Source organism: Phasianus colchicus, chromosome 6 (assembly GCF_987193195.1).
Source record: "Phasianus colchicus chromosome 6, bPhaCol1.hap1.1, whole genome shotgun sequence".
Lineage (NCBI taxonomy): Eukaryota > Metazoa > Chordata > Aves > Galliformes > Phasianidae > Phasianus > Phasianus colchicus.
Window position 1 is genome coordinate 25,214,204 of NC_143441.1, and position 19,455 is coordinate 25,233,658.

A 19,455-nucleotide genomic window follows, 5' to 3' on the forward strand; every position below is an offset into this window, starting at 1 on the left:
GGCTTCAGAACCATGAACAGAGGATGCCACAATTCTTTTTGCAGTGAATCTCAGAAGAGAACAAGTGCAATCTAAATGAGGATCTCAGTGCTCCACTTCAGCCTTCCTCAGCTGAGATTGTTACATCGTAGACTACCTCCGTGAGAACAGTCAGCTGTAAAAGCACAAAAAAGTTAAGTAAACTAGGGATTGCATACACTTAGTGAATCCTTATGGATCTTAATTTAGACAGGACTGCTTTAAGAAAAAACGTTAGCCACAGTTTAATTTGATCTGGCTTGTCTTGAAACCTACCAAGGTGTTGATCTCTCTCTTAAAACCATGCTGATGACAATGACTTCAGGGCATTTACAATATGACAATTCTAAGCAAGAAAATTAGGAAAGTTGAAATTAAAAAAAAAAAAAAAAAGAGATCTAACTTTGAAAAGGTGAAAGGAATTACAAGGTTTATGAAGTCACATATCTGGGATGGAACAATATTAAGCAGCAGTACAGGCTGGGATCTGTCTAGGTCTGATGAAAAAGACCCAGGAGTCTTGGTGGGCAGCAAGTTGACCTTGAGCCAGAGGAATGCCCTGGCAGCACTGAAGGTAAAGACAGGAGTATAATCAGCAGATCAAAGATGTAATTATCTCATTTGGCTTGGCACTTGTTTGGCCATGCCTGGAATACAGCATCCAGCTTTGGTCAACCTGACTCAAGAGAGACAAAAAAATCAGAAGAGGTTCCAGCCAAGGTGCCATCATGATGATCAGAGAGTTGGAGGAAGTGAGCTCATTAGCTCAGAGAGAAGCTCAGATCTAATCACAGACTTACAGTACCTAGAGGTTGCTATAGAGCAGATGAGCTATCTTCACAGAGCTGCACGGTGACAGGACAAGAGCCAACAGGCTCCAGTTGTTGCAGGCAAAATTCCATCTGGATATAAGAAAATTGCTCTGGAGTGCAATTAAGCAATGAAGGAGGTTGCCAAGAAGTGGTCGTCTCTCCCTCACTGGAAATATTTGACTTGCCTTGACAGAGCGCTGGATAACCTTATCTCAGGCTTTCAACAGTAGTTGGGCTAGATAAACTCCAGCAATCCCTGCCAGCCTAGACTGTTTCATGACTCAGTGCTAACAGGAGAAAAAAGAAGGAACTCAGAAGACGAGCCCCAGGCTGCTGAAGGACTTTGATATACCAAATAGCACTGACTGAAACTAAGCCTTTGGCAGAATGGAGAGAGAAAGTTGTGAAGAAATGTATTCCTTTCCATTTATGTACAGATCTGCTACATCCTTCAGTGGTAACTGGCTTTAGAAGCCAGAAGTGTCAGGTGCAGTGCCACAATGCTGTCAGCAGTCCTGACACAGTGCATTCTGTATGGCACATCTCGTCTCTCCATAAGCACCAGTAAGCAAGACACATCATGGAGAGTATAGGCAGCCACGGACAGGAACCAGACTGCAGCACCCCTACTTGCTTGTACTTCTGTGGGTAGTGAGACACAGTGCAGTAGTGTCATAAAACTAAGAGATTCCAGTACATTAGTGTAGCACACAAAATTACCAAATTGGAACTTCTCTAAGAAATAAGAATGGTATTTATCTCATATCCTTATTTTGAAGGAGGAAGATATATTACTGGTAGTGAACATCATAAGTCTAATTATGCAGTAGAAACTATAAAGAATGAAATAATGTATCCTTAATTTCTTAAAAAGTATATCTTATAGTTTGGCTTTAATTTGTGATAAAAAGTACAGTAAGAATTGCATTTCAAACATTTTTTATTATAACATCACCACTGTCAGCATTTGATTTCTTAATTTGTTGACCCTACCTATTATATATTTGATGATAAAAGAATGTTACACTAATACTATTTTTTTTTTTTTCCTGGAAGATCATTTAATTAGCTGCATGTTTTAGTGTAGTTGCATTATAGAGATAGTAACTTACGTAAGATGCTTCTATCCACTTTAGACAGAGGAGCAGTGTTTTTCTTAAGGAAGAAAGAAGTCATCTAAATTGGATTGTCAGCTTCTCAGGGGATTCTTCTGCTTTGTGTTTAAGCCGTCTTTCTTGACAGGAGGGTATTTTGTTCCAGTCAATAGAGGAAAATTCCATTATAGATCTTGTCATTGCCCGTAGTAAAACAGCATCTTCTGGGTTCTCAAATGGAACTCTGCAAAAAACAAACAAACAAACACAAACAAACAAACAAACAAAAAGTACATTATCAGAATGTTTTCAAAATACTTTGGACTTATTTTACTAAGTGTGCTTTCTGTAGTTAATGAAGTTAGAAGTCACTTAAGAGTGAGAATTTGAAAACTGTAAATTTTTGGGAGGCTTCCTTCTGTTACCAAATTTTAGAAAGCAAAAGAAAACCTGAAAAGGTCAGCATTCCAAGATTCTAAGGAAAAAAACAAGCAGTAAATTATTTAAATTGTGTTTAAAGCACTGTTGCCCATTTCTATGTTCTTATTCTTACAAATATCCAGTGGAAATCATAAAACTGTGTATGTATGAATTTCATATTGATTTGATATCCATTAACGTAAATGCAAAATTTATTTCAGTGTGCGTCTTTTAAATAGTGACCATGCAAGAATCCAGGGCACTGAATCCAGAAATCTCAGTTGACGTTGTTCCTGTATCCTGCTATTTGTGAGAGAGAAGCGGCAGACTTGCAATATCAGTTCCAAATCGACAACCAAAACTTTAAGCTCAGATAGAAAGTTAAATATTAAAACCTGAATTTATAAGAACTTATTCCATAGAGGTGTAGCTCTATGTGACACACGGATGTTAGGAAACTAACATAAACCACGTGACTGTCCCACTGAGTATAGCACACACTGTCAAATATTTGGGTACCTCACAAACTCTAAGTACCTACACAAATAAGATGGAGTGGAAGCTGCACATCCATTGTATCAATGAATGTGCTCCACTGAAAATAGGAAAATCGTTTATAAACATAAAATTGACTGTAAAGTTCTGTACTGAAAATGAATAACTATATAAAAATCAAATTTTTAAAGGAAATCATCATATATAGGATTTTATTATTTCTTTTAATAAATCTGGCACTATTTTCATACGTGAAACTCAAAAGTCTGATATCTTAAGATTTTAAATATCTTATAAAGATAGCATCTAAAGATGTCAACACATTAAAATGTAAACTTTATGCCACCTCAATCCAGGCAGACGTCACAGAAATAAGCTTTTCCATTTATTTCTGATGTTGGAATTTTAACAGAATAAAAGTTAACTACAGACTTAAAACATTTTGTTCTATAGCTCAGTAATGTAGAGAGTACATTCTTCTGAGCAGCCAGCAAGCAAAATGCTGTCTGTGCCACAATACAGAACAGCTATACTGATGCTCTAATGCTTCAAGCACACTTTTTATAGTTATTGCTATTTGATCTTATAAAACAAACAGTGCTTTTATAAAATAAATAGCATTTTTATACAACTGGAATACCTTTTCATGTCAGAATTAAAACAACAGTGGGTTGGCTGTCTTATCAGAATGATACAGTTTCAACTTTTCAACTGTGTCAAGAAATTTTTACTGTTTTTTTTCTGAAAAAAACACACACACACACCGAAAAAAAAAAAAAAAAAAAAAGAAAAAAAGAAAGAAAGAAGAAACAAACATACAAACCCACAACAAAACCAAGAATGGAAAGCCCAGAGAAACACTTACTTATTTGTGTGATTTCCGAATTCCCAACCTGTAATAAAAAGTTCAAATTAAAACATTAATGCACATGCGGCATTTTGATGAGCTGAGTATTACCATACTGAACACAAATTACTTGCTCAAATGAGCTAAAAATCAGCAGATTTGATACATGCAAAGTCTTTTTTAATTCAGTTACTCACGTTACTCATGTACCTAGACAAACTTTTCCATGCATTTGTTTGTGGGTTTTTTTCATACAAGTACATCCAAAAAGTATTGTGGTTTGCTCTGGATTGCCACATGACAGGGCAGTCACAAGGTTATGGGTACTCACCATGCTGTCTCACAGCAGTAAATGTTTTAAGGACTCTTTAAAAAATGACTTTATATGCTGTTATCAGATGTCATGAAAACATTCTCAGCTTGGAAAGAATAAAAAGGAATCTGCTTACAAAACTAGGCAAGATGTGCAAAATTTACAACAGTAGGAGAAAATATTTTCTTCAAGAGATTATTTTATAAAAGCACTAGAGGGCATCAAAACTCAAGGATGCTGATCACTGAATCACCATTATGGTGTACTGAAATGCTCTTAAATAAAATTTAAAAAATAACAATGCGATATATGTTGAAAAAATAAAATGCTGTTTGTTCAGCTACCTTAAAGCACTTGTTTAAGTGCAGGGTGTAGCAAGAACTACAGTTGGACTAGATGATTGTAGTGGTCTCTTCTAACCTTTATGATTTTGTGAGTCTATGAACATATTTGTCATAATGCACTCAGTTGAGGATTCATTCATCTGCTGTTCTGAACACTTCTCCTGGCTTCGCAGAGCAGTTTGGTTGAGTTCCCAATGCATTGATATTTTACTACTTCGGACACCAAGTTTTTATTGGATGAACCAAAAGAATTTCAATTGAAATCACCTCCAAATGGTTGCTTTTGCTCTTATGGTTATGAATACCTGGGGGCACCATCAGTCTCCTGTCTGGCCGAGGGCCCCTGCTGTGCCTGATGGCAGTGCCTGGCAGCGTGTCCACTCTCCTTCTGAAAGCAATTGACCCCACAGCGCTGGACCTTTCACAGTAATAGACAGAAAATGCCAACTCCCTTTCTCTTTGTGTAACTGCTGTTAAAAGAGATATAAAAAAATATTTCCTCTATCAACCAAAAAGCCTGGTACTAACTACTTGCATGCAAACTTCATTCTGTGCAGTTTTATAACAACAGTGATGTAAATCTGCATAATTTCACAGAGATTCAGAAGAGGATCACAGAGCGATGCTTGCTACAGCTCTGGGGTACAGCCCTCTCAAAGTATTTCTTTGGATGCAGTAGGATCAGGAGTTTTAAATGAAGAAACTACCAGACAAGGCTCTTTGTTACCATACAAATGAGATCTATTGCAGAAGTCAGTGAAAACTTGGAAGTTTCTTTATGAACAGTGTGAACAAATCCCACTTCAAGGTCAGTTTAATTCCCATTGCTCAATTATGGAGGAAACCAAAGGAGTGCAGTAAAAAGAAAAGCTTCACACTTTCTTGTTTTGTGCTTGATTTCAAAAATAACTTTACATTTTAAAGAAAGATTTTGAGACTGTAAGTTAAATAAGGGATTTTAACTAATGATACGACCTGCATACTAATCTAAAACTTCAGATAGGGAAAAGAAAGAGAGCTGTAGGTTTAGAACCTAACTCCGGCAGAAACATTTAAAATTCAGGGGAGTTTCTAAGTTGTGGTATCTGGGGGACTCATTAGAAAGGAGCTGCAGCGTCCATGTCTGGAGGTAACAAAGTGTGAGCACGTGTCCTGCATAAAGAAGCCAGCCAGGCCAAAGCTGTTGGAATGTTCCACAGATGGAACGTTTTCCATTCAAGATTGAAAGAGGAAATATTTAATTTCACATCACAATCTTTGTAACATTATATAAACAGTTCACTAAATAGAACGCCCAGGGTACAGCTTCATAGAAATTAATGCTCTAAGTCCTGCTCCAGAGCTGAACACAGTATAACTGTATTGAAGACAAGAGTCCATGAAGTTCTGTGGAATTGTTTTTAGAACTGTAAAGGCAGTGTGTAATCCCAGTAGATTTAGCTTCAGACAGCCAAAAGTGACTGTTAATAAAACAGTCTGAATTGCCCCAGACCAAGTACTGAAGAGCCTGGAGGTACACAGGAAAGGTGTTTCACTTTCCAGTATAGGAAATGAATGTACAGCCATTGGCAGATGGCCACGTGGTCAACCCAGAAGCTCAGTAACCCCTAACACAGACCATGCCCATCTGCCAGCTCTCCTTCATGACAGGGCTGCATAACCTGCAGCCAAACAGTTGTCCTGAGGCTGCCTTCTCAATTCCTGTACTGTTTCTCCCACAGGCTCGGAGCAGGTTTCCAAGATGACAGTTTCTCCTCACTGTTTTCCCATGAGGAGAAAGTAAGGTACAAATCAATACCTTTCTCAGCACTTCACAGTAATGTTCAATCCTTCTGTGTATCACATAGCTCACCAAACATCAAAGACACAATCACTAAAGGCTGATTTTCTGGCTCCACTGTGGCTTGTTTATTAAATTGGTTTGTCTTCAATATATTTAATGATACATATCTATATCTGTTCTCAATATAATTCTTTTCTTTTAAGATGACAAGTTGTGAAAGATCTGATGATTTGTGAAGATTTCCATCTGACAACTTGGTTAGCATGGATGTGCGTATATTCTTGAAACGCACAGAAACACACAGATATCTGAGAATATCACACCAAATAGAGGTACATGTTTCTAAATGCAGGCTTATATCTCTTACGCAACAATATATAGACTAACTACAAGATAACCATACACAATTTAAACAGAAAAAGACAGAACTTAACAGCACTGGGTGAACTAAGAAGTTTATGCCAAACAAAACTTTCAAAAATGGTTATAGGCAAAAGTCCTAACAAGCTGATATTAACAAATGTATGTAAGAAAGCAGACAAGAATAATCCACATATTTTTCCAAACTTATTAAAATCAAAAGCAACAGTCAATGCTTTGTGAAAAGAGAAAAATCAATCCTTACGCTTCCTGTCCAGGAGCTGTACTGAGGGGAGGCTGTGTATCACATAGAGACGGTAGCCTGCATCATATGCCAGAGGGTTGTAAAACAGGTCTGCAAAATATATACAAAACAATGCCATCACCAAAACTACAAAGAAAAGTAACAAACTCAGCAAGACAGGAAAATTAAAGAGCACAAGTAGACAAAGATTTTGTAGAAAATATTTTTAACTTCAAATTATTTTTACACTAGGTAAACAAAGCTTGGTTCCTTTATACTCACAAAATCACTCAATTGAAGACAGACTGCAAGGAACTTGCTTATTGCAGAGCATGCAAAATACCACAGGCAAGGTTTAAGGAAAGACATCATTGTGCACTCAGAACCTTTGAAGTCTTTTTTGTATTTTTTTAAGATATACAGACAAAACCACTAAATACTCGCTTTTGATTTCCTTATGTATTTTTGGTGATGCCTACTTTAAATTGTAGCAGTTTTTTTTTTTTTTTTTTTTTTTTTTTTTAAGTCTGATGGCTTAATGATAAGACAAAATTTGCAGCAGGAGAGAGTTAATTAAAAAAAGATGAGCTTTAGAACTCCTAAGGCTTTATCAGAGCTGATATCAAGGTTTTATCCCACAGAGGCAATATAAAATAAAAATACTGCATTTTCTGATTTCTCTATGGATTATGAGTTTGAAAAGTGAAAAACTTGAAGATTAAAATGTGTAAAAGTACCTATGCTTCAGGAAACGGAGTGCCACACACTTTCATTAAGTTATAAGGCCCTAAGCTCTAAAAGCCCACTAGTAACTTGACTGAAATACTTACTATGCTCAGGTTCACATTCCCTGAATAACCAAACCTTTGCAACACAGACAAGCATCAGTCCTCTGTTACTGCTTTGGCAAATGTGAAGCACCCACCCAACTCACACGTCAGACTTGGTTTTGTTCGTGTGAATGACATCTAAAGTTGATTAAAGTAGAAATTGGCTCATCCCCAGATCAGAAAACAGAGTGTAAAAAGTTTGTGTTCTAAATTAAAAACAAAATAAAGCTATTTTTCTCCTTAAAGAAATACTGTTTTTCATCAACAGTACAGAAAAAAAAGTCAGGATACTTTAAGATCACAGCAGGCAAAAAAATAAAGTTAACAATTTTGACAATTTCTACCAAGACCTACAGCAGTCTGTTTTTAAAGAGGCTGTAGCCAATATTTCCTGAAGGGCAAAAAAAATCTCCTGGTTTACCTAATCTTAACAGGTAAGGGTGGCAAGGGGAATGGCAAATAAGAGCTCTTATATTTCAGAGATACTAAAAGATGAAAAAGATTGAGAAATACTCTACAATGGCTTGTGAACCACAGGATTTCATATTTTGTTCACCAGGCTACATTTGAATTTCACAGAGTACTCAGCATTCAGTGCTACCACCTGAATGTTTGGAGGTTCAATAAGGCTGGAGTGGTAACTGGGATCTCGTATGTGGAAAAACGCCTGCTCAGGTATTCAGAGAACAGAAAATGTTCTAATGTAATGAATTTTCAACAAAACTGCCATATCCTGGAGTTGTAAGCAGCCCACAAGGTGGCAGCAAAAGAAAATTTTGTGTTTTTACTGCACCCAAGACTATATAGCCATTTTTTTCTAGGAAGCTTTAACCAGAAATAATATCATGTATTTGTCTGATGAGCATGTTCTTGAGCCAAGAAAATACACTGTAGCATTCCACAGAGAAAAACTTCTTAGACCTTCTCTAAAAGCAGGTAAGTTCGTTGTTTTGAGTAGTACTAGAACAATGACTCAAAGAGAGATTTTTCCAAGACAACAGGAGGAGCTGATTCTAAGTTCTTCTGCTGTTTGGATCATGTTCCTGATTACCAGCACTGATTTTTAACAGTGCACAAATTTTTCTGCTGCTTGATCTTAAAGTAAATCCAGCCCCTATATAGATCAAGATGGTCTTATTTAACAAAACATCTGGAATCGCTTTTTGGCTCTGCTTTCTAGTCAAGATAAGATAATTTTCCTTCTACAAATTAGGATAATGCGGATAATGCTTTCTTCCTCCACAGGTTTGTCTGTTTTCCCAATTCAGAACGTAGGAAAAGAGCATGCCTACCCTATATGGGGTAGAAAGGAACTATTGTGACAGAAACATAGTGAAAGACAAAACAAATTTTTTGAGCAGGAAGATGTTATCAGATGTGGACAATAAATCAGTTGAGGTAATGTGCAGAGTACGCAGAAATCTTGGATTCCAAGAGATGTGAGAACAAGGTAGCCTATAAAGAAACCCTCTGTATCTCCCAAAAGTCTGCAGTTGTGAGCAATCTATCCAGTAAATCTTTAGAAGCTGACTGTCTTCAGTAAATGCATGATGAAAAATGGTGTTATGCTCCAAATCCATAGCGGTGCAGTGGCTAAAAATCACAGGAGAGCCGTAAGAAAAAAGAAATGCAACATTTTGGTAGCTGAATATTGCTCCCAAAGTGAACAATAATAGTGTATCACTCTGCCTCATTGTAACAGTTCACAGGAGCTACAGAATAATAAAACATTATTATATGTATCCAGAAATTCTATTAATGCTTTGCAAGATTTTTTGAAAATCAAATTTTCCAGTAATAAAATAAATAAATTAAAAAAAAAAAAAAAAAAAAAAAAACCTGCCTCACAACAGTGAGGACTTTCCCATGTCCAAAACATTTTTTATTTTATAAAGATGAATTATGGGCACAGGCCTTTCTGAACTCACACAGCTGAAATGCTGCACTCACTTCCCAGTTCTGAATACTGCAAGCAGGCAAGTAGATGCTATAGTAATATTTTGATAGAAATCACTTTTAAAATGCATTTTGTTCATTTATTGCTGACCTGTACTTCAAATGTGATGAGGCATTTCATTAAACTAATTGACTCCTGGTAATTTGGAAACTCCTTTATATTAAATTTCTTTAAAATAAAGGCATCGAAGTTTTGTCGAAGGACTGTAAAGGTTAGCAGGGAATGACCGTAAAGTAGAATATTACATTTCTCCTACTGATTTACTGTCATATCTTTGAACTGAAGAGCCTTTTTAAAAAAGTTATTTTAAATAATTGCTGTTCTATAATGGTGGCCAGTCCAGTTTTCATTCAGTTTTCACAGAGTTTTTGTGAACGTCACTCATGATGACTCAGCAGCACTATAACTACCTGCTATTTCTCTCAATTTCCCACAGATAACTGCAACAAGCACAAACTCCCTGTGCTTTACGAAGCTCCATATTAATTGGTAGAGCTATAACATTAAATTCAAGTGACAGCACCATTCATACATATGATGTCTGAATCTGTCCAGGCTTTGTCTCATCACTTCAAACAACTGCATTCTTATGTGCGCTATTTTTCATTCTTGCACATAATGAAAAAAAAATTTTTGCCAGCACATTGTCTTCCTAAACACTTGATTTGTTTGTGAATTTCAGACCAACATAAAGTTCAATTAAAATTGTACTTTGCAAGCCATTTTTTCCTTTCCTGTGATCAAGACAGTCAATTTGTGAATGCTTAAGGAGGTATGGTTTGATGATATTCACCTTTGGTGATCGTGATAGAGAGACAAGAAACTTGTTTCCTGTGTTCTCAATGTACCGATAGGTCATGCCAATCTATGACAACATTCTCTCAGGAACCACGCACAAAGACTGCCTATACTTCCAATAGCTTAATAGCATTGAATTCTACTTTCCTGCAGGCTGCTAGCTTAGTGGTGCCAGCACCATCTTGTATAATTTAATTTGAAACTTCATTCCCATCTAGTATACCAAAATCATGCCACTTTGATACTATTTGTTATAACAGAGTATGTTTATTCTTAGGCTCTAAAAGCCTATATTTTCTGCATCTTTCTGGGCAGATCCTAAGTTCCACAAAGAATATGATTAACAAGACAGGAATTTGTGTTCTATAACCTATAATCTTCCCTGCACTCTCAAGAACAGTGACACTAGTTTCTCATCTCCCATCACCTCTGTGATAATATCAACACTCTCCCATTTCCCCTTACAAACAGGGAGCAGCACATGGCTTTAACTGCCTTCAAGCTACTTAAGCAAAAGACTGGTTAGCCAGCAGCCAAAAGCTTAGTAACAGTAGTCTCTACAGAATTTCCATGTGTTACAGGTCACTTCCGTCAAATTAGGTTGAAATTGATAATTAGCTTCAGAAGCTATTGGCAAATGATACACAAACAGACAAGAAACATATCCTGGTAAGATATTCTTAAGAACTACTGCTCACTGTTCTGCAAAACAAAAATAAGGTATTACTTAGGGTCCGCAAGCTTATTATTCCTTTTAATTCCTTCACCGTTTCACCAAGGTGTTTTAACTGGTTGTTGTGAAGCAACAGAATCTGTAATGAATGCAAGTTTTTCAGAGCACCTGAAATGAAAAATAATTATTCTCATTATATTTCATTGCATTTATCTAGATAATTATTTTGTCACATTGCACACTGAATTTCACGTTCTTGTTATATACCCAGGTCTACATTTTTAAAGCACCCTCCATGAGAATAATAATAATAAAAAAAATCTATCAGAGATTTTAATATCCCTGTTGCATTCCTGGTCATACTGTTTGAATGCAACGCACTTTTATTTTGACCCTAGTTCTTTTCATTTCTCTTAATCTTTCTTGACCCAAAACATCTGTACCAGCTCCCTTCTTCATCCCTTCCTTTCTCCTTGTACAATTAAGAAAAATACAGCTAGAAGAGCAGCACGGTTAGGATAGTATTTTACAGTTAGAAAGATTATTGTGATAGAAAAAAAACAAAAAAACAAAAAAACAAAAATGAAATGCTCACCTATATCCTAGACTTACAGTAGAAAACTCCAAAAGGAACAATCTCCAGAAGGAGATCTTTCCCTAGTGGCAGTCAGCCCTTAAATGGGGTGTAGGAGAGGTGCAGCCAGGCTCCACCCTTTCCAATCATACAGGTGAATTGCCTTCACCTGTGCTCCCATGGCTAGCTCAGTCCTCACTTCAGGTGATCAATCAGTGGCTCAGGCCATGACCCAAAAGTTCCCATAGACTTCTATACCCCAGCAATCTTTAACTCCACTTCCTTTTATCCTTACCTAACATTGCCTTTGCCTTTCAAGCAATTCATAGATTATATCTATAGAAAGTAGTTCCATTTCAAGTTATTATTAATGTATTAAGAAGTTATTCCAAGCACTGTTGTAGCTGACCCAAACTACATGTTCACATTGTTGTACCACAACCGGTTTCAATAGCTCATTTTCCAATTTCTACAGTTTTTCTCATCCACATTTCTCTGCTAATGACACTCACGCTTTGTTAAACCCCTATGTTGGTGTCTACTGTAACATCTCTTCTGCCTGAATATTTTTCTTTCAAACATTCATTTTTCCACAAGATCTCAAAGAAACTAATCAACACAATTTCTCATTTTAATATTTTATAGGAACTGATATAAGTAAAATATTAATATTTCAAACATCTAAAATCCACAAATGTATTAATATGCTTTGGCCTCTTCATTCAGAAATTCAGTGGCATGGCACAACTACCTTAATCTACAAGAACAAGCTAAATATATACAGATATATAAGTAAAAAATGGAACTTTACAATAAAAATGTTTTTCTGCAAAACACTTCTGATTAAAAGCGTTACTACATAATGAAGAAAGCACAGGAAATGAGACAACTTATTAATTAATTCTCTTTCATTTTCATGCTAAATCTATCAGCACTACAGTTTTTCATCGTGTAAATATGAATGGCTCCCAGGAGATTCTTCTATCTGCTTCTGCAATGTCTGGTCAGCAAGAGGACTGCAAATAATCCGATAGAAAAACAACTTCAAATGTTCATTTAGAATATAAGATATGGTCATGCTGGATTCAAAATATTTTGCAATTGCCTGATATTAAAGTGTATGATATTTCATTACCCTCGAATCAGCATAAGCTTGATGTGAACTCGCAGTTTACTGCCACTCAAGTATACTGGAACAAATCAAATCCCTAAGAAAATAATTAACATTTACACAGATATGTGAGCTTTCAACCATTAAGTTACTGGCTGTCATTCACTGCTATATATTTGAATGCCAATACACAAAAAAGAAAGTACAGCTGAGCAGTCTGAAAAGGGAAGATTGATACCTGATATATCTGTGAGTTCATTGTTGTTGAGGTAGAGCTCAGTCAAACAGTAGTTTTTCTCCAAGAAACTTAAATCTTGGATCTGAAATTAGAGTTAGAAAAACTATCATGTAACAACATAAATTTAACGTTAGAGAACACAGTCTTTTAAAAACTGTTTTCTTATAGTAAGTATTTAATCTTGCAGTCTATGAATGGGGGTGCCAATCTGGCCCTTGAAACAGCTGAGAGCATTAATGTTGCACAGCTGATTATCCTTACAGTTTAAACACAAGGACCACAAATAGAATTTGATTTCTGTAATGTAATTTGCTAGTGATTTTAGATCTTGAATTATATCTGCCTTTAAGACAAATGTGTTTTGCTCTATGTATTTTCTTAAAGTTGAAAGGAAGAGACAAAGTAAGTTTTCCTGTAGGAAATTAAAAGTTACTTTAAGATTCAGAAAAACATGGTTGAGTGAAAATAGCACTCTGAAAACAGTCACATACTTTGCAGTGATTATTGTACCTTTTCTAGTGTGGTTATGCACACACACACACCTGTAATACAGCATGGTATTTCTCCATCTTTGTCATATTCACAGTCAACAGGCCATTTCTCCTTACTCTTTAGTGCCTTTTAGAAGTAAAATGGAAAGCCCTATACTGTGATTTTAGTTCAACCTCTTAGCATATCCATAGTTATGCTTTTCTTTGAGAACAGTTGGATAACCACAGGTCTTTCAATAAAATTGACATAAGATGCTATATAATTGATGTTAGCCTGGGGCAGTAGATATGCATATACTCCTCAATTACATGGAATGTAAATTTATTTTTTTCTCTCCTCACGGAGCTACTTACTGACCTGAGCGAGCATTTCTGGTGTTTTAAGAATTCATATCCTTTGTGAAAGTCATGTAAATTACTGTATAGTAAGGTATTTAAAAGCAGGTTAGAAAATAGTGTCTTTTATAAATTTCCCCTTCTTAGTAAGGTTTGGATTCACTAAGACACTTGGTAATTGTTGGCTAAATATTTGCAGATTTCTAAATCACATAATCCTCCTAATCTAAGTAGCTGATTTTCTCTAAAATACAACATGCTCAGACTTGGTTGAAAACTGTAGTGTTAGGCTATTTTTACAGAGCATCATCTTAGAACTCATACAGGACATTGTAAATATGATCATCTAGACTGAAACAGGTGGAGCAAGTGCAGCACATGGCTTGTGGAATTGTTTTAATGTCCACTTAATGTGGACATTGTCATACTAAACACTCTCCTGGGAATGTCCCTTAATTCAAACATATTTAGGTGGCATTACAGCTTTATTACATTACCTTATTGTTGTTAATCCACAAATACCTCAACCTACGAAACAGTGACAGACTTGGAATACTTCTTAGTCCTCTAGAGGAAGAAAATAAAGTGGTGCTTAATCACTTCATAAGCAGTTTGATTTCTGGTAACTAATATTATGTAAGCACTAAAAAGCAACAATTCTGTGGAAAACATAGCAAAAAGACAGTACAATTGCATGATAAACACATAAAAGCATAACAGAGCAGCAAAAGGTAAAGAAATGGTAAAGAAAACTCAGTTATACATTAATTTATTCTTCCATAAAAGCATATAATTTTCAGTGAGTACAATATTTCATCTACTTTGCAGATGGTGGAAATTCTATTGAGAACACAGAAGGAGGATTTTTGCATTCTGAAGAACACAAACATAAAGGAAAAATGTTGTGAAAGCACAGTATGGATTCTTTGGCCATGGTGCCAGAGATGCTAAGAGCAGGCAGACAACAAGCACATCGATGTCAATTTCTTATATTTTGTATTAATGCATGTTGTGAAATCTTTTGCCCTTCTTCAACATTTTTCTTGTATAAACTTAGTATTCATATTCATTAGCAGTCTTGTTTTAAATGAATACCTTGACTGAGGTTGGATCTCTCTCCCACGTGCTTGTAGGGATTTCAATTTAATTGTGTACCTTGCACTTGGAAGCTGAGCTTGCTGGTGTGCTCTAAATAACAAATTACCTACTAACCAGTGAATATGGGTGAGCCGTTGAGTAATTTTCACTAATTGTTGCTGTTTTTCACTGCTTTAAATAAACGTTCTTGATTTCCTCTCAAATAATTGTAGATGACCTTTACAATTTTAATTGATATAATAAAATTTTCATGTCAGTTTTGAACATTCTGCATGACCAGGGCCAGTGTTTCAGAAAGAATTAACTGGATTGGTAGGAATTAAACTCACACCATCAGCCTAATCTGCTCTGCTTGTGTTCCAGCTGTGAAGCCAAGTCCCTCTTCCCATTTGTTTTGTGTTTTTTCTCCAGGAACCCTTCCAGATACCAGGGAGTGGGTACCTTTCTATCTTGCATTTGGAAAAAAAAAAAAAAAAATACCAGGAGCAAACACCACAAAATTGATGTGCTGTATTTTAATTGATGCATTTCTGAGTATGAGCTTATCCCAAGCAGCTACTCTGTTCAACTGGTTATTTGGTCTCCTCAAATCATCCCTAAAAACTAAGCCTGCAAGTATGTATTTATTTTGTTGCCACAAGCAAATACATTTCTGCAGGTAACAAAGATAAGTGCATGGGAGCTGACGGGAAACGCAGAGCGATTTTTCTTTTTTTTTTCTTTTTTTTTTTTTTCAGTAGACTTTTACCTGCATACTGCCAAATCATGTTTCAGATAGCAAAACCAAAATTTCCCAATATTCTGTCACTGCCATTCTACACAGGTTTACATTTTAATTGGCTTTACTCCATTGTAACAGCCAAGATGAGGCTGTCTATCTCCAAGTCCTAATCTGTTGTGTTTTTTTTTTCTTTGCAGTATTAAGGCATTTAATTTGCCCGAGGGAAAGCTTAATTCCTCTAACATTTTAGAGGAGCATGTCCCTTTCTGTATGCCTTCCAGGCTTTGCATGTCTCTTACAAACTGATACTTTCTGGCCTCCAGCCTTCTTATCCTACCTACTGCTAAGTTAATCAGTTTTCCTAGGATGACAGCTTTCAGTGACCAAATGTACACTTTTTCACATGCCTTTAACAGTAGTGGTTTAAAAGTAAAATTTGATTCCCTCAAATTTGATTGACTTTAATTTTTTTTTTTTAAATTTTTTTCCTACTTTAGCCAGTAGAAAATTATGTCAAATTAACACTTAAGAAAGCATATTCTGATACTGAGATTGGCTGAGGTTCAAGGTAATTTGGGATAGAATAAAAGAAAATTGGTTCTCTTCAATCATCAAAGAAACAAGCTTGCATCACCTTTCTCAAAATGGTTTCATGGGAAGACAGATCACCTCTATATCTGCCTTCTGATTGTTTCTCTTTATTCTTTTATTCTTTCTTTATTCCATAGCAAGGAGTATTTCAAAGCCAGCGAGAATATACTTTTAAGTATTTAACATCAGAAAATACACTTATTAAGACTGTACACACTATTTCAGTATGTAAATATCTTACTTACTAAGATTTTCAATGCTTTCTTCTTTCTAAAATAAATGTTATAACAGTGACCAGATGTTTCATACTTTCTTTCCAGAGTCTTGAATTCCTTCCTGGTGTTAATCAGATGTGCTAAGGGGATACACTGAGACTTTCAAGGCCACCTAATTTCCATGAAAAGCAAACTAAATAATCCTCAAATCCCCTAACACCTGTTTTTTGTTTTTTGTTTTTTGTTTTTTTTTTTTTGGTTTTGTTTGTTTGTTTGTTTTTTGCATTCATAGGACTTAAAGACCTTGAAGGCCTTGTGCCTGAATTATTACACTATGTTAGTTCTTTACACTATATCAACAGAACAAACTCTAGACAGAGTTGTGAGGCTGCAGACAGGTATGCAACACTTGGAATTGTGCCCTGGCCAGAAATTCAAAGTATGCTTTTCAAAAACTTGAAAGTATGTCCTGTCATGTATCCATCTCTCTCTGGTAGCCTCTCAGCATGTTCACGCCACAGCTCTATCAACCCAGATCACCCACAGGTTCATGAAAGCTTTGCCTTCATTCCCTTTGCATGGTTTCTTCTCCTCATCTGCCCCATCTCTTCAGCTGCTTCACAAGCTCCCAGAGATCAGTTCTCTGATCAGTGCTCCCTGCCTCAAACAGCTCCTGTACTCACTTCATGTTGCTCTGCCCTCTCTTCAGTTCTTAACAGCCAAGATGCAAGTAATATCAAAGGTGTTACCATTCAGTTTTGCTATTGCAACAACAGATTTCTTCAGGGAGGTCAGAAATTTGGCAGTTCTCAGACTGGGCAGGTCCTGTGTTCTTTCATTTGCTGTTTTGATACTCTTTCCACCCAGACTTACAAGCCAGTTAGAACAGGTAGAGATCAGCCCATTAAGCTTCATGTCTCTGTTCCCAGTGGTAGAAGTTCATGCAAAACTCTGTGAACTTACAGACCCTCAAGCAATGCTGGGTTGCTAAGAAGGACTGCGTGCCTAGGGCTGAAGCATTTAACTGCTTCACAGCTCTTGCAGCTCTGCTCCCTGCGTCCCTATATTTCTTTGCCATTTCTTTTTGCACAACATGCACAGACTAGGTATAAAGATGGTATTTCACATATAAATGATGTTCAGGGACTGTTACAGAAAGCACAATGGTTAGCATGTATACTGTGTGTTCTAGTAAAAGTCTGAGAAACATTCTACTTACTGTCTAGCCAGATACAACACCAAGACATCCACATTCCTCTTGAAGCCACAGATCTTCAGCTGTTTCTCTACTGCCTGACAGTACACAGTACATTTTTAAGCACAAGATCCTGCATAAGTCATTACATTGTAACACATACATATTCAGACTCTAAATTAATACACACGCCAAAGTTAACATGAATCATGGCCCCTCACAAACTATAGCAAAATAAAAAACAAAGAGATATTAAATTAATAGTTTCTACTTTAAACTGATAAAAAAAGACATCAACAATTATGTTACACTCACTCTGGATTTTTGTGGGTTTTTTAGTATTTTTTTTCCTGTTGAGAATCATAGTTCATAGATATGAGATGGTTATTCAAAGAAGAGGCTCCTCAGCTCATGTCAGGTAAACTGCACAGCTGACCACCAGGAGAACAACTTAACTTGCAATACATTTGCAGATTTATTTTATGCATATGATTTTTTAAAATTATGCATTAGAAAACTCTGTATACTGAACTTTGAAAAATGTAGAAGTAAATGAAATGTTCAGAGCATATTAGTGATATGCCATAATTTGTAAAGGCAATTCTTTCAACATGAGTATTAGAGATCTCAGTTACAGCAATTAATAAAGTAAGATGTCTCCACAGAACAACATGGGGTTAGTAAATGACGTACTACGCCCAGCATCAGTAAGATCATTTTTGCTTACACAAAATTGCAAACTGTTGAGCTTATTTAGTTTGGATAAGAGAAGGTCCCTGGGAGATCTCCCTGCAGCCTTCCAGTACTTGAGGGGAACTTACAATCAGGAAGGGGAGTGGTTTTTTTACACGGTCTAATAGCAATAGGACAAGGGGGAATGGTTTTAAAGTAAAAGAGGGGAGATTTAGGTTATATGTTAGGAAGTAATTCTTTACTCAGACAGTGAGAAGGACTTGGCACAGACTGCCCAGCGAGGTTGTGGATGCCCCATCTCTGGAGGACTTCAAGGCCAGGTTGGATGGGACCCTGGGCAGCCTATCTAGTAAGTGGCAACCCTGCCCATGGCAGAAGGTTGGAGCTTTGAGGTCCCTTCCAACCCAAGCCATTCTGTGATTCTATGACTCTACGAAATATTTTTGCAAATACAAAACAGCTTCCAAGTACTGATGGTATGATTGGAGCAGCCTGTACTAGCTGCATGATGAGTCCGTGCAGCGTGTTCTGGAGCATGATAGCTTTGGGTGCAAACACAAGTGCATGAAACATGTGGTACTTTCCCAGGGGATCCAGCAGGGCCTATGGTGCATACTGACTCAGCACAGCCAGCTGACATGGCCGGACATGGCCATTTGTCCAAAACCTGATATGGCTGCAGCGTGACTGCAGCTGTCAGGCAGGGAAAGTCCTGAACAAATGGCCCATACAGTCTGCCAATGGAAAAGGAAAAGCTGCCTAGAGGAAGGCAGCTGTACATCAGTGCCAGGAACACCACTGCCTGTTCCTGGGGAAAGCAAAGGGGAGCAGCTGCCAGGCGTGCAGACGGGAGCACTCCTACCTCCAAAATGGAACCCCCAGCTCAACAGCCGTGCTTAAGGGAAAGGGCAGTGCCCGAAGGCAGCCGCTCTTCCGAGCACTAGCTGAGCTTTCCCCTTCTCCTTCCCCAGCCGGGCCCCGGCCCTCTGCCACGCCGTCCCAGCGAAGCTCCCAGCTCGACCGCGGCACACCGCCACCCGCAACGCGCTGCCGAGCTAACTCCCTTCCTGCCTCCGCGCCGCCGCCCCAGCAGAGCGGAGGGGCGAGGCGAGAGGGCTATGGCGGCGGGCGGCTCCGAGGGGCCGCGCCGGGGGCGGCAGCGGCGATGCCGTCCGCTGCGGCTGCGGGCGCCGCTGGCAGACGG

The 19,455-nt window shown here is 37.3% G+C and overlaps 1 protein-coding gene across 6 annotated transcripts in view; it reads right to left on the minus strand.

The window, feature by feature from the left end:
* Positions 1 to 19,455, minus strand: part of LRRC72 (leucine rich repeat containing 72) — a 30,621-nt gene that overhangs the window by 11,078 nt on the left and 88 nt on the right. The window contains exons 2-10 of one of the 6 annotated variants that reach the window (XR_004166467.2): positions 17,583 to 17,656; positions 14,236 to 14,305; positions 12,912 to 12,993; positions 11,043 to 11,156; positions 6,752 to 6,841; positions 4,649 to 4,813; positions 3,705 to 3,732; positions 1,943 to 2,168; positions 16 to 154 (exon numbers count right to left, since the gene is read on the minus strand). Coding sequence is in view for 4 of the 6 variants with exons in the window: in XM_031590057.2 (XP_031445917.1) it covers positions 2,003 to 2,168; positions 3,705 to 3,732; positions 4,649 to 4,813; positions 6,752 to 6,841; positions 11,043 to 11,156; positions 12,912 to 12,993; positions 14,236 to 14,305; positions 17,583 to 17,656 (789 nt within the window). In the remaining 2 variants the exon portion in view is untranslated. Of the gene's footprint in view, positions 1 to 15; positions 155 to 1,548; positions 2,169 to 3,704; positions 3,733 to 4,648; positions 4,814 to 6,751; positions 6,842 to 11,042; positions 11,157 to 12,911; positions 12,994 to 14,235; positions 14,306 to 17,582; positions 17,657 to 19,455 lie in introns of those variants that run through there. The other 5 variants (XR_016467762.1, XM_031590058.2, XM_031590057.2 and 2 more) reach the window with 5 other exon arrangements.